This window comes from Sorex fumeus, unplaced genomic scaffold, assembly GCF_029834395.1.
Source record: "Sorex fumeus unplaced genomic scaffold, SorFum_2.1 ptg000130l, whole genome shotgun sequence".
Classification (NCBI taxonomy): domain Eukaryota; kingdom Metazoa; phylum Chordata; class Mammalia; order Eulipotyphla; family Soricidae; genus Sorex; species Sorex fumeus.
Window position 1 is genome coordinate 4261351 of NW_026606187.1, and position 16159 is coordinate 4277509.

At 43.5% G+C, this 16159-nt stretch overlaps 1 protein-coding gene across 1 annotated transcript in view; it reads right to left on the reverse strand.

Annotated features, from left to right (window-relative positions):
* Positions 1 to 16159, reverse strand: part of DNAH3 (dynein axonemal heavy chain 3) — a 213943-nt gene that overhangs the window by 123172 nt on the left and 74612 nt on the right. The window contains exons 24-32 of the mRNA XM_056138888.1: positions 15659 to 15860; positions 12678 to 12770; positions 10995 to 11105; positions 10572 to 10686; positions 7004 to 7202; positions 5030 to 5138; positions 4681 to 4794; positions 3618 to 3794; positions 1845 to 1936 (exon numbers count right to left, since the gene is read on the reverse strand). Coding sequence (XP_055994863.1) covers positions 1845 to 1936; positions 3618 to 3794; positions 4681 to 4794; positions 5030 to 5138; positions 7004 to 7202; positions 10572 to 10686; positions 10995 to 11105; positions 12678 to 12770; positions 15659 to 15860 — 1212 coding nt within the window. The remainder of the gene's footprint in view (positions 1 to 1844; positions 1937 to 3617; positions 3795 to 4680; positions 4795 to 5029; positions 5139 to 7003; positions 7203 to 10571; positions 10687 to 10994; positions 11106 to 12677; positions 12771 to 15658; positions 15861 to 16159) is intronic.

Consider the following 16159-nt stretch of genomic DNA (forward strand, 5'->3'; position numbering starts at 1 on the left):
CCTGGGGAAATTTTTATAAATTTAATAATAAATACCCATTCTGGATGATCAGGGAGAGAAAAATGAACTTTCACTCTGACTATGGAATCATGTTAAGCCTATTCCCTATATGGAGATCCTGTTTAAACCCTGATTTAAATAATTTATTTATTTTGGTTTGGGGACTACACCTAGCAATAATCCTGGCTCTGGCTCACTCCAGTGGTAGTTGAAAATCATGTGGAGTTAGGGATTAAACCAAGACCTTTGTACAATGCATGCACCAGTCCTGATGTTAAAAGAAAAGATTTGTTGCTTCTCACCAGCACCTAGATAAGATGGGTGATTCAATAAAGGGTTGACCATTGAAAAAAATCAGTGAAATGAATGGGCAAGTCATTATAATCTAATTATATTGTAGGAAAAAAAATAAGCCTCATATAACAAGCCAGTCTCCTGGCCTAGGAAGGCTGACACCTTCTATTAAGAGTAACTGCTAATTCTTGAATTAAGAACAAGGACATAAAGATACTAATGGCCTTTTGGAGACATATGAAACTAAAAAAATTAATCAATCATGATGAAAAATATAAAAGTCCAATGTAAAACTTAGGCTTGCTCCTTCAAGCCCATGTTCTCCCTTGAACTTGTTCTTCACTTGCTTGTATCTAAGTATCTTTGCATGCTCTTTCGCCTCTGAAGAAGCCCATATTCTCTCTTGAACATTTATGTACTCTCTTCCTCTCCCCTCACATCTTTCTAAGTTTCATTCAATAAAAGCTATCTTGCTTCATTAAAAAAAGCACTAAGAATTGATCAACAAAGCCATTTTAGGGGCTGGAGCGATAGCATAACGGGTAGGGCTTTTGCCTTGCACATGGCCAACCAAGTTCAAATCCCAGCATCCCATATGGTCCCCCAAGCACCGCCAGGAGTAATTCCTGAGTGCATGAGTCAGGAATAACCCCTGAGCATCACTGGGTGTGACCCCCCAAAGAGCAAAAAAAAGTCGTTTTATGATAATTTCTGGTAATAGCACAGCGGGTAGGGCGTTCGCCTTACAAGCGGCCAACATGGCCGACCCGAGTTCGATTCCTCCGCCCCTCTCGGAGAGCCCGGCAAGCTACCGAGAGTATTCGATATGCCAGACACAGTAACAACAAAGTCTCCAATGGAGGCGTTACTGGGCCCGCTCGAGCAAATCGACGATCAACAGGAGGGCCTTTACCTTTTACCTTAATGACCTATATATATGTGAGTCATGAAAAAAAAAACAGTATAATATTTGTGTTAGATAGAACCCAATTGGTTGGAATAAATACATATACTGCTGATAGCAATATGATTCATTATATTAAATTTTCCTCTATAGTCAGAATAATTTTATGATTTTTAGTCTTACCATAAGTCATATGTGTGTGTATGTATATTTGTGTATGTGTGTGTACATGCTAGGGAGAAGATGAGGTGATGAGTGGCTATTTTCCCTTACAAGTTGACGTGAAAAGTTCTTGATCCTACTTGGGAATGGGGGCTACTCCCATGGTTTGATAAGGACCAACGCCAGATCTATCTTATTTTTTTTATTGGTTTTTTGGATACACCTAGTAATGCTCTGGTTTTTCACTCAGGAATCACTCCTGGTGTTGTTTCGGGAACCATATGGGATGCCAGGGATCAAACCTAGGCTGGCCTTGTGCAAGGCAAATGCCCTACCTCCTGTACTATCTCTCTGACCTCAAGGCCATATCTATTTTAGATTAACCTTCTCATGTTTCTCTTTTCTTCCAATAGACAACTCACCTTGAACTCATTGTATAAAAAAATTATTCTTTAAAAGCCAGAGGAAAGTCAATGTGTCGTACCTTCTAGAGTCCAGAAATCCCATTGAGTAGAGGGAGATTTCACCAATGAGGGCATAATCTGGCACCATCATGGCCACTGTCCGAAATAAAGCCTGGGAAAGAAATAGCCATTCAGAACTTGCACATATACAGTTAACAATTGGGTATAAGTAGTATGATCATTAATGCCCCATCATGACAATCAAGGGAAGGAGGACTAAAGGACAATCAATGCAGAAAGATCTCCAGAGATGCTTCTTTCCCCTGGTTTACTGTCCTCCATGTTTGCCCCATACAGATACATGCTGTCATGTTGGGCCCTTCAGTGGTTGTGTGATGCTTTCAAGTATTGGTGTTACTAAAATATCTCATTCTCCTATGTGCAGTGAGGACATCTGAAAGCATCATTCAACTATGGGAGCCTTCCGATGTCGAAGATGCTAAAGTAACGTAGGCATGCGGAACCAAGATGGGTCAGAAAATCCTCAAGTCAGATCTTTAAGTCTTTGTTCTGCCCTCTACTCGCTGGTGACAAGTCATATAACTCTGCTAACCCTCAGTACTTTCAACCTCAGAAATGTGCAAACTGCTATAGCCTCTTCATTCTCATAATCATGAGAACAAATAATTACACGGAAGTGAAGTGGCTAGAAAAATGTGGCACAAATAAATATATATTCAATAAATATAAACACTGTTATTATCACCTTAGATCTTAGAGAAGAGCTTTGCCCAGTACAGTTAGAGGTAGAGCCAGGACTAGAACATAAGCTTCCTGAGAACTACCCCCGGTACATTTTATATTACCACACTGTCTCATAAAAGTTATTTGTGCAGATCAAGCATGGATACTAGATGGGGAGAATACAGTAGAGAGGAAAGATCATTAGATGGTGTAAATAAAAAGAGGGGGAAAGTACCAGAGAGACAGCACAGGTATTAAGACTGCCTTGCTTACTGTCAACCTTGGTTTGATCCCTGGCACCACCAGGAATGATCCCCAAGTACAGTTGGGAGTAGCCTCTGTTATGTGTGACCATAAAGAGGGAGGGATGGAGGGAGGGAGGGAAGGAGGGAGAGAGAGGAAGAGAGAGAGAATCTAAATTTTACTCTTCAGCTACTTCATGGATCTATTGTTGAACTACCGTGGGGGGATCATTCTTCTTTTTCTTTCTTTTTTTTCCATCTTGAGCCACATCTAGTGGTGCTCCAAGAATGCTTCTGGCTCTGTGCTTAGGGGACCATATGCAGATATAGAGTGCAAGGGATCAAACCAGGGTCAGCTGTACACAAGACAAGCACCTTAACGCCTGAACTCTCTCTCCAGTTCCATAAATTCCCCCTCAGGGTGCTCCTGACTCTTCCGTTCCAAGGGAGGAGGCATGGTGTGTCTGAGTAAAGTTCCAGGGCACTGTGATCAGAATGTCCTTCTAGCAGTTGGAATGTCAGGCATTAAAGTTAGTGAATGTGGATTTGAATCCCTCTCCTGACCACCTGACTTCTCCCATTTGCGTTATCTGTAGGACACCCCCTTCCCCCCAAACAGAAACAGTGGCTTCTGAATGCATTGTTTCCTGTTGGCCATCAGCTGTGATGCATGCTTCCCTCCACCTTCCTGTGAGACCTTCTGGGGAACTTAATCCATTGGTACAAAGTACCACCCACACATCACCATTCCTTCTGTGCTGGAAAATGTTGCCCGATCCCATTATCTGGTTCTATGAAGCCCTCATATACTTGCAGAAATTTCTACACAACAAAGTACACCCAGTATTTATAGACACTAATGTTTACCTTGAGATTATCTGGAAGCTCTGCCCTGCCAGCGTATCCGGGATTCATCGTAATGAAGACAGCGCAGGTTGGATTCAGAGAGAGTTCGGTGCCTTCAAAGATGAACGTCTTTAACTTCCGGATAATGGCTTGTTGAATGCTGAGAATCTGCTGAGCTACCACAGACAGCACTTCCACCTGGGGTGGAGGATGACTGGCTGATGTGAGCCTCTGCTTCTCACAGTCACCCACCCGGCTCTGCTGGAGTTTGCTCCTTTCACTTGACAAAGGGTGAACCCAAACACCTGAGAACCCAAACTTCACACTTAAAGTTGGAGCATGAACCAGAGTTTCGTTAAAATAAAAATTTCATGCATATGTGTGTGAGAACGTGTATGTTCACGTGTGTGAATGTAAGTAGTATCCATAGTTACTAAAATTTTTGTTCTAGCACCTAGCATCATGCTTGAAGAGTTGGTATTGAATAGTGTATTTGTTCAAGTTGTATGCATACATTTACACTTCACCACCCAAAAAAGAGTTTGTTACCACCTTTTATGATACATCTTTTGTACCATAACTATGGACATCTATTATACTTTGTTTGTTTAATTTAATTTTGTTTGGGAGTCACACCTGGAAGTGTTACTCTTTACTCTGTGCTCAGGGATCACTTCTGCAGTGCTAGGAAGAACCACAGGCAATGCAGGAGATCAAACTGGGATTGGTCACATGCAAGGCAAGCACCTTAACCCCATACTGTCTCTCCAGCTCTCATTTAATTTTTATTATCTTCTAGACTACTTTTCATTCATCTTTGTATCATGAACACATACAGAGTATCTTACTTAAAGTATTGCTAAAAAAATTTCTGAATGACCAAATAATTGTATGATGAGAAGCTATGTGTGCATAAAATATGCTCGTGTCTCCTTGGGGCTGTTTTCCTTTAGTTCATTAAAGGAAAACAGCCCCAAGGAGACACGAGCATATTTTATGGACAAGACAAAAGTCCTATCATTAAGCAGCATGGAACCCAGATAAAGATCCCTGTGTCAGTTCGAAAGCCAGGTAGCAGGGTTACCTCAATCCTGTTGAACTCATCAAAGCAAGCCCATGCTCCAGCCTGCGCCAGCCCTTTGAAGAACTTCCCCATGGCTTTGTAATCCAGGCCATCGGAACAATTGAAGACAACACACTAGAGAAAGGGACAATACGGGCAACAATTAGGATGAGCTCCCCCACATCTGGATTACCCTAAACCATTCATCAGGGGTGGGGCTCCTCCCTCCCCATTCCACAGGAGGATCCGGGGCCCCACTCTGCCTATTACAACTACACCTAAACCTTCTTCCATTTCCTGACATCTTTCCTGAACCACAGAAAAGAGAAGAGGCAGAGAGAGAGGGAAGGTGTAGACAACACTTCCCTACCTGCTTGGCCAAAGCTTTGGCCAGATCTTTGGTGGTTTCTGTCTTGCCTGTCCCAGCTGGACCCTCTGGAGCGCCACCAAGGTTTAGCTTCAAAGCTCCCATCAGTGTCCTAAGCAAGGGGCAAAACGTAAGAACAGTGTGTAAATCTTAAAACACAGGAAAAAAGACTGGTTTGTGTTATTTTATTTTGATTCACACAGTAGGTGAATTTTTCTTTTTTTTTTTTAACCATAGAAATAAGTTATATTTTGAATTAGCTGGCTGGACTGTTTAGATGATCCCAATTTTATTGGGAACATCCAAGGTATCTTAGTCAGGAGCCAGGTGAGCATATGCCTTTTTCTCTCCCTCAGGTCTATTCATGATGTTGTGGCCACATTGATGTCACAGAGCTTCTTCACGGCCTGTCTACTCTGGTGCTGTTGGTCTGGACCACCAAGATGGACACAAGTGACACAAGTATGCTGTTATCTTCTTCCTTCTTCCTCTGACTCAGCTGTCAGAGGGAATTTGATGATGGCAGAATGGTCAAGCTTGTTTCTCCTGGGGCGCTCTTCTGAGGATAACTGGGTTGCCTCCTCAGCTGCAATGTTTTGGATCTTCTGAAGGTGGGTGGCATGTGGATCTTCTTTTTGTGACCATTGATGCCTTTCAGCACTGCCTGCCTGGCCCTCAAGGCTTTGGCTTTGGCTTCAACTTTGGAAGAGGCAAGGACTTCCTTCTTGCTTTCAGGGCCATCTTTGTGAAAAGGGTTTTCTAAGTTTTTATTTGATTACATGACTAATGCATCATCATTAAAAAATAAATGAATGAATAACTAACTAATTAAATAAATAAAAACCTGTTTTACTGCAACCTTAGAACTAAGCACATATAATAAAAAATTAAAAATAAATTAAAATAAATTAATTTTAAAAAAGAACTAAGCACAGTCCCTAAGGCATGCATAGCACTGTCAAGTTTTTATTTGAATGGTTAAGTGACTATGTACATATGTAAGGGGATCAAATAAAAAGTGAAAAAAAAAAGTTATCTTAAACTTCTACATTCCAAAGATCAGCAGTGCTAATGGAACAGGAGAAATAAATGTATTTTTCTCACTAGATTATGAACTAGTGAGTTCAGGACCCATATTTGGTTTAGTTTCACACCATAAGCATTGTAACACAGTACCTGGCATGTGACAGGGGAAAGATACATTTTGGAAATGAATGATGTTCTTAACTGTGGTTTAACCACCCCAGATATAAGCCTCCAGATAGAATTTGGGCTCATACATTAGCTTCTAATCATCTGAGTATGTCTCTTTTCTCTCTGAGGTGGAAGGTTCCTGGAGGTCATTCCCAGTGGCCAAAAGAAGGTCAAGAAATGATTACTGAGCCTAATAAGCCGTAAATGGCAAGAATCACTGGACAAGTGGCTGAGGACACTGATAAAACAAAATTTAAAAGTATTATTTTTATAATTAAAAAGATCTATTGTGAGGAATTTTATAATATTAAAAAAATCTAAGCATCCCAAAAATGATAAGCTCACAACATCCTAGTTCTAATATCATGAATTCCAAGGAGAGTAGCAAAGCATTTTAATGAACACAATGCCCAGTGCCCTTCAGTGAACTGAGTTTTACAAAGCCTGGTGACTTTGATGATCACCTGGGTCATTCTCTACGTCCTCCAGGCCCAGTCTTGTTTTCTGTCATTGGCAAAATCCCTACCTAAGTGCTGTGCCAGTTATAAGGATGGCCATCAATGTTCCGCCTGTTGGTTTGCCCACATCAGGGCTCTCAGACAGTCTCATGTCAACACCCCTCTGTGGAGACCATGGTGTCTGAGGGGGAAGTTCTAGAATGGGAGAAACTGAGATAGAGAGGGTAATAGCACAAACTCCAGCTGTCCCTGCCTCCTTCCCAAGAAGGTCTGCTTTCTAGACTTCTCCATTCAGTCTTTGTATCTCGGGAGTCCCAGAGTTTACCTGTAGCAGCGATCAGTGAGGGGCGTGATCACCAGCCGGGGGGAGTTTCCCAGGTATTCGTAGCCGTACAAGGCTTCTGTTGTGATCATGTGGACTTGCACGTCCATGGACTCCCAGTAGTAGCGCAGCTGCGAAATCCACTGGAAATCGCTCAGATCACAGACATTGTCCTGAGATAGCTTGGCTACTACATCACGAGCTGTTGAGACACAGACACATAAACACACACACATACACACACACACACACACACACACACATACACACATTCATTCCATTAACAGAGATTCTCAGGAAAGGTTGGAAGATGCCCATAAAGATATCATCTCACACAGTTGGGAAGAGGCATTGAAAGCACATTGCTGGGCTCATTTACCACTGGGGGACATGAAATGCACATGTCCTGACATCAGACTGGCTGGGTGCAAGTGCACCCTCTGTCCTGTGCTGCATAATCTGTGACATGTGGATAACACAGTGCTTGCTTTATAGGGTTAAATGGATGTACACACCTATTCATAGGTCGATGGAGATATAGTTGGCTCTTGAACAGTACGGGTTTGAATTTTGTGGGTCCACTTGTGTTCCCAACAATTTTTTCCCCAACAAATAGAGTGGACCCTCCGTATATGTGGTTTTCACATTCGGATTCAACCACTATTTATGAGGGTGAGGGACCTTGAGATTTGGAGGATTAACAGAAAGTGTTAAGGAATGGGACACCTGAAGACCATCTCCTATGGATAATAAGGAAAAACTGTAGTTAAGTTTGAACAGAGTTAAAACATGAATTGAATTTTTCAAATGTGTTGGTGGGCTAAACTCCATGTTGTTCAAAGATCAACTATATGTATTTGTACAGACATGTACATAGATACATGTACATATTTATGTACATATGTGTGTCTATACACAAACACACAGAGATATAGCTAGAAAAAGAAAAGGAGAAAGAGAGAACTATATTCCTGGCACATAAGAACATTAGATAAACATTGTACTGTCCACCTGTTGTTCATCGATTTGCTCAAGTGGGCACCAGTAACATCTCCATTGAGACTTGTTGTTATTGTTTTTGGCTTATCGAATATGCCACAGGGAGCTTGCCAGGCTCTGCCGTGCAGGTGGGATACTCTCGGTAGTTTGCCGGGCTCTCTGAGAGAGATGGAGGAATCAAATCCGGATCAGTCACGTGCAAGGCGTGCTATCACTTACCCACTGTGCTATCACTCCAGCCCAAGATAAACATTAGCTACTGTAATTATTCTAACTTTAGGAGGGTCTAATCTTTCGGGATTTGTTATTGCCAGTTGCTACTGTAATTAACCCAAATTCTATCATATCCTCCTTCCCCACCCCTCCCCACCACACACAATCTTTCGTCCTGTTCCAGACTTCTGGGTTATCCCAGAAAATAAAATTAGTTTGGACTAAAGCAGTTAGCAAAAGAAGGGGTCCCGAAAACCCATAGTTTGATATACAATTTTTATCTAGGGGCCTGAGAAACCAGGTCATTCAACCTAGAAGATAAATTTCCTGGGTTTTCTACTTTCATAGGCTTGTTAGTCTAACTTAATTTATTCATATTGTTGGGAATCATGAAGTGAATTTTATCAGCACTGTAGCACTGTAGCACTGTCCTCCCGCTGTTCATCAATTTGCTCGAGTGGGCACCAGTAACGTATCCATTGTGAGACCTGTTGTTACTGTTTTTGACATATCAAATACTTCATGGGGAGCTTGCCAGGTTCTTTTTTTTTTTGGTTTTTGGGTAACACCCAGAAATGCTCAGGGTTTACTCCTGGTTCTGCACTCAGGAACTACTCCTGGCGGGGCTTGGGGGACCATATGGGATGCCAGGGATTGAACTCAGGTGGGCTGCGTGCAAGGCAAAAGCCTTACCCACTGTACTATCGCTTCAGCCCCCACATGTAGGTTCTTACAAGACACCATTGGTTAGTTGGAAGCCTGACTCATGAGCTGGGGAAGAAGGCAGCTGGAGTAGAGAAGGGATCACTAAGTCAATGATGGTTGAAGGAATTGTTCGGGATGGGAGATGTGTGCTGAAAGTAGATAAAGGACCAAATGTGATGGCCTCTCAGCATCTATATTGCAAACCATAATGCCCAAAAGTAGAGAGAGAATATGGGGGAAATTGTCTGCCATAGAGGCAGAGGGAGGGTTGGGAAAGAAGTTGGTAATAATGGGGATATTGGTGGTGGAGAATGTGCACTGGTGGTGTTCGATCATTGTATGACTGAAACTCAAACATGAAAGTTTTGTAACTGTATCTCATGGTGATTTAATTAAAAAAAAACAATGTACATCATTTGAATAGGACATGAAAAAAAAAGACACCATGGGGCATGTAGCTTTTGGGCCACATCCACAGAGCTCAGGGCCAGGGCAATCCCTGGTGGTACTAAGAGGACCATATGAGGTTCCAAGGATCAAACCTGAGTTGACCATGTACACAGCAAATGCATTCTCTAACTGCTGTGTTATCTCTCTGGCCCCAGGAAAATGCACCTTAAGAGAATGGAATTAGGATGCCTTCACTATGCACTGTGTGTGCATCCTTTTGATATTCGGTGTGTGTGTGTGTGTGTGTGTGTGTGTGTGTGTGTGTGTGTGTGTGTAAACCCAAACACTCTGGGGTATTCTGGGCTGTAACCATGACTGCACTTACGATCCCTACTGGCTAAATAGGTGTCCTAGTGAAGAGCACATCTCTCCTCCTAATCTCTGGTTTTATGTCCATCCACCCAAGTGAAAGCAGATTGAAATGACCATGAACTTTGAGGAGAATAAGACACCAGGAAATGCCAGTAGGAAGCTGGATGCCTGAGCAAGAGACGCAGTTTCCCAGGCAAGCTGCTTGGTCCAGCCCTAGTTCCCTTGGGGATGAAGGTTTGTTTCACATCAAGATCTTAATTCCTTATCCTCTCCTCCTTCTAACTGCTTCTTGATTTCCTCCTCCTACTGCACTCCCTGCTCTTCTCTTCCTCCTCTGGATTCCTCCTCCACTCCCCCTCTTCTTTTTTGGAGGAAGAACTGGAAGGCATCATCTCTCCCCCAGGCCCTCCCTACATCACTGCCCATTTAGTCTCTTGGGTTTGGAATCAGACACTGGTTCCAATGACAACAGTTTCTGATACCAGCTAGGTGTCACTTCACTATGCAAGTCATTTGCCACTCAAGCCTCAGACCCTTCAAATATGAAAAATACGTAAAATTAGATATTTTGGACCAAGCTCAGAGCTTAACACCTGGTGAGGATTTGAAAGCTATTAATTATAGTTAGCCCAAGGAAATCGGGCCAAGTTGGCAAATCTCAGACAGTGCCGGGGCTATCAATGTGTTGGTCGGGTCTGGCTCTAACCTGCAACTAAGGGTGGGGCTTGCAAGGGAAAACAGAAGATGGAGAGACACAGAGGCTTCTGGATTGCCTCTCTCCTGTCCCTTCCTTCCACTGTTGGAGAATTCGCTCACCAATGGGAAAAGGCCCCAAGTCCCCAGGGTGCTGCTCCTGGAGCATCAGTACCAGCAAGTCGCCTTGATCACTCACCATGGACATCGATGACAGTCAGGGCTCCAAGGGTGAGTCGAGCCCCACTGCTCAGCTTTCCTCGCACCAGCTCGACAATCTGTGCGATCTGATCATTGCTCTTCTGCAGAAATTCCTGGCAGGAACACAGGGAGAAGGGGAACACCAACTATATTGGATTCTCTCCTCATAATCCTTTCTCTCTAAATGGCGCCATTTATCTACCCACCTAGCCTGAATGGCCTCCTCACACCTCACCCCGAATTCCAAATTTTCTGCCTCACACTTCCCATGAGAACCCTAGTTTCTGTGGCGTCCTGGGCCTGGTTATTTTTCGGTTTGACTGTTTAGCAAACATGACCACTCTAATGACAAGTCACTCCACTTCGACTGGATCTTGAATCTGCTCTATGAGCTTCCAGACAGGTAGGGGCTTTCACTTACCGGAAGGGTCTTTTCTACCAGGGCATTTGATACCTCCTTGGTCCAAAAGATGGAGGAGACACAGATGACCACCTGTCCAGGCCACTGCAAGACCCATTGATTGCGAGGGACCTGAGAAAGTATGATGGAGCATGTGGTACCGTCAGTCCATCCCCCGTGAGATAAACTAACCTCCTAAATCATCCTCTATCCCTACAACAGAAATGAAATCCTTTCCCACTCTCAGGTCACAAGGCACAAACTCTCTGGGATTACTGATTTACTTTCTCCTCCCTGAATTCTGAGAAAGAGAAAAACTATCACCAACAATTTCAATTCTTTTAAAAACTATTTCTTCAAATCATGCTTCCACCTCCAGGACTTTGACAGTGATGTAACAGGGTGTTATTCAGAGGTTACTGTCGTCACCACTCTTTTGAAGGCTATAGTTTACCAAAACAAAACAAAAGCTCATGGCAGAGATTTCCTAATCATTACACTCCAGCCCACACAGCCATAGATCTGGCCATACCTGGTTTTATAAACAAGCTACATGTGATATGGAAGCCATCATTGACCTATTATCTGTGATGGCTTTCGCATAGTTTACGTAGTTGTGATTAGTACATGGGACTACAGAGCTGGAAAATGTGCCACGATCATTCGCAAAAAATAATTTTCTGACTCTTGCTATTGATACACAGTGAGATCTAATTTCATTTTGGGATTAGCGTTTTTCTTTTTCTTCTTTCATGTTTGTTTGTTTTCTTTTGATTTAAATGTGTCATGGGTATAATAGAGAGGATTGGTTTTCAGTCTATAGTACTGATCCTGCTTACAGGGATCGTAGGTTCTGTCTCCAGCATTTTAGCCCGATGTATATTGAACATATTCCCTCATTTGATGGAAAGGTCCTGGGAGAGAGAGTGGGGGCCTAAGAGTGAGAAGGAAAGGCACCCCAAGTAGAGAAGAATAACGATCCAGCAAGCTGATGTTCACCTTGTCGGGGAGCAGACTTGCTGGCTCCAGGTTCTCTTCTTTACAGCCTTCTATAAGACCAGTTCAGAAGGTGAGGGAATACAGGAAGTGAGACACCTGCCTCATATGTGGCAACAAGGATCAGAACGCTGGTCCAAATCCCCGGTACAGCATATGGTTCCCTGACTACAGCCAGAGGTGATTCCTGAGCACAAAGCCAGGAATAGACCCTGAACACCGCTGGGTGTGGACCCCTTTCCTTCATCTCCCTTCCCCTCCCACCCCCACAAAAGACCTGTTCTGTTCAGGAATCTAAGGAGTTATACTATTATCCATACAAGGCATGTGTAACATGCACACACACACACACACACACACACACACACACACACACACACATATCTCCTGGGAGAAATTTTTAGTTGGAAGGAACTGAAAATTGACCTGAGCCTTCAATTCATTTATATATAGAAATGGCCTCTAGCAACCAGACAGTTTTGTCTTCTTTTGTGTCATCTGTTTCCAACTGCAAATGGTTCAGCAGAAAAAAACTATCCTGGGATTTACAAGGCAAAAGAGACAGGCACAGAGAGGCCATTGTTACCTGGCAGGGGTGGGTTTTGGGAGAAAAACAAAGGTGTAGGTAGAACTGACCCATTTCACCTTCTCCCCAAAGTTCTTGTTGCTGTACCAACATTCTGAGAATGTGTCCTGGTTCTCCTTTACCTTGACATATGCCTCGATGCCTTGTCGAATGACTTCCCGCAAGCTGGCCAACATCATTTGCTCCACCTGCTGCAGCCATTTCTCCACCATGCCCTGCAAGGCGAGAGAGGAGGGGCAGCGAGTGAGCAAGCCTGGAGCACGGGTGAGTCAGCAGAATCCGCCAATGACTCTGAGAAAGCAGGAGAGAAGCTTTCAAAGGCTCCATGTCCCAAGACTGACAAGATGTAGTTTGTAACCTTTTTACACTTTCTGTATTCTAGGCAGTGCTTATCTCATGAAGGGACTGTGTTGTGAACATGTTTTGTGTTCATGTCATGAACCAGACCATTCTTGGGAAGCAGACAACATGTTTTGATAATAAAATGCGTTTGTTGTGGTACTGTTTATAACAGCCACTCTATGGGAAAGGTGTTCACCTAAATGTCCACGTGAGGATGAATTAACAAAATGCGGTACAAGTGACATATACATGTATACCAACATCTATTGAATTCATATTCAGCAGTGAAGAAAAAGAATAAAAAAGGAAAATGAATCTTGCCACTTATGGTAGTGGACAGATCCTGAGGGCATAAGTGATAAGCAAAATTTGTCAGAGAAAGATAAAGAGCTGTTTGATATGTGGAACAAAAAAAACCCTGCGAGCCCCACCTTAACCCTCCTCCCCCAATCCAAGTCCAGGGAAATTGCTCAAAGGGATTAAGTGCTTGCCTTGTATGCAGGAAACCCTAAATTGATCCCCAGCCCTGCATAGTCCCCTAAGCCTGGGGTGCTCCAGTACTACTGGGTCTAAACGGCATCACATCACCAGGTCCAAGCACTGAATCTTCCAGCCTGGTTGACTCAGTGATGCTGGGAGCAGCCCCTGGACCTCCTGGGCATTGCTTGAGAGACTCCCTGTCCACTCCCATAATCTACAAACAGTAGCAACAGCAACTGCTCCCCCCACCAGTCCCAGCCCCTCTATACACAGACAACAGACTGGTAGAGGTCAGAGGCCAGGGCTCTGGGAGTCTAGGGAGGACAGACAAAAGGAATGAGCTCCAAAGGTTAAAGAGACAAAACACAACAATGGCGAGAGATAGTATAGCAGGTAAGGCACTTGCCTTGCACCAGGCCCATGCAGGCTCAATCCCTAGCACCACCTACGTTCTCTTGAGAATGCCAGGAGGGATCTCTGAGTGCAGAGCTAGGTGCAAGTCCTGAGCACTCTGAATGGGACCGTCCCAAACAAAACAAAACCAAAAAATAGAACATATGTGGAGTGGAGAAATGTGATGGAGCACAACAATGACAGTGGAGATATCTGTGCTCTCCCCAAACAAAAGCAAACCTATAAGTCATAAAATAAGTAAGTCATGGGTGGGATGTAGAGTACTGTTACCATACTTAATACTGTACTGTCAAGATGAAAATTGCTAAAAGAATTAAAAAACTATGATGACAAGAAAAACATTGTAGTTCTGCACAGTGGATAGATAGTAACAGACTTGTGACCATCTTACTGTAGCACTGTCCTACCATCCTTCATCAAGTTGCTCGAGCGGGCACCAGTAACATCCCCAGAGACTTGTTGTTACTGTGTTTGGCATATCGAATACACCACAGGGAGCTTGACAGGCTCTGCCATGCGGGCGGGACACACTCGGTAGCTTGCCGAGCTCTCTGAGAGGGATGGAGGAATCGAACCCGGGTCGGCCGCATGCAAGGCAAACGCCCTACCTGCTGGCCCTGTATAAAAACAAGTAAATGAAACAGGAATCCAGAAGACAGCTGAGCGGCCCAAAGGCTTGGAAGTGACTGAGCGGCTCACAGCAGTGCTGGGGATGAAACCTAGGATCAGCCCTGCCTGCCTGGGAACATTCTCTCCTGCCCAAAATCTACTTGTCAAGGTGCTTGCTGTATCCTGGCCGGACGGAGTCCCTCCCTCACCCTCCACACACTAACCAGGGGGCTGTCTGGACACCCTCATACCCGGGGCTCCTTCTCGGGGTCCTGGGCTGGTACTCCCACGGCACCCAGCACCCAGCACCCAGCACCCAGCGCTGCAGCCCTGGCCCTCAGTCCCCATCTTACAATGTATACAAATATTGCAGACCTGAAACTAGTGTGTTATATGTCAAATATGTCTCAATTAAAATAAATAAAATAATAATGTACTTTTTTCTTTCTAAGGAGCAGTGTGCATTAGCAGTCTTGCATTATTTTAGAGGTTGCTAAACTTTGCCATGTGCTGAAATTATCTGGAGATCTTTTTCGAACAAAGCAGGTACCTGATGCATATTCCCAGACATTCTGACTTAATTAAGCTCTACAGGCAATCAGAACGTGCAGGAAACTGTCTGATTTTATGATTTTAGGTATCTGCAGTGGTTGGTTTTATGGCTCCTGGTTGGTGCAGCTTAGAGAACAAAGTCCAGACAAGCAAGTTGGTCTATTTGCACTTGTAGATGCTATCATGTCCAGGTGAGGGGGAACTAGCTGACACTTTGCTCTTTATGAAAGGAAATACATAAAAATCTAAATGAAATGGTATTGGATTTCATACTATTCTCTTGCACAGTTCTATTGCCCCTCCCAAACACTGTCCTAAAAATCTTCAAGAACACAGCAGTCCCAGCCGGCCAACTAGTTGGGTGTCTCTTCTTATAGATCTTGGAACACTCATAATTTGGCCTATTCCTATTTGGCTTATTCCTTCACATCATTTAGGTGATATCTTTCCAAATATTTAGTGTGTCATGTGAATTGCAAATAACCCCCACCTTAGAGATGGGCAAACTGAGACTTGAAAAGATTAAGTAACTTCTCCAAGTTGCCCAGTCATTAAATCACAGAACCCAAGTTTTCCACCCACACAGTTTAGATTAGAAACTCAATACTTAACCTAGTAGTCTAGCCTCTCTGCCTTTCTCTGCTTTGCTCTGTCATGGAGAAGGAAAAACCAAAACCAAAACCAAAATATGGATAAGGGGACTTACTTTGGCTTCTGCTGGGAAAATTTTTTTATTGAATGGAACAGTTTCCTTTTCTGAGCTAATCATGCCCACGATCTCCAGATTTTCTGTAAACTCCAGCTTGGCAATTCCTTCAAAGCACTTCTTCAAGTGGGGCTGCACTCGCAGAGGGTCTTTTGTTTCTGACAAGATCTCCAGCAGCTCATCATTTGACAGGAAGAAGAATCTATTTTAAGGCAAAGGTAGATAGCAACTGAAATCTCTTCTAAGGAATTTTTTTTCCCCAACAAGGTAATAGGATTCAATAGATGACACCCTAGTATATACCAGATACAGTCTGTAGACTTCTTGAAGGCCTACTTCAACTTCACCATGTTTTCATTTGGGTAGCACTGTCGTCCCGTTGTTCATCGATTTGCTCAAGCAGGCACCAGTAACGTCTCCATTGTAAGACTTGTTACTGTTTTTGGCATATCAAATACACCACAGGGAGTTTGCCAGGCTCTGCCATGTGGGAGGGATACT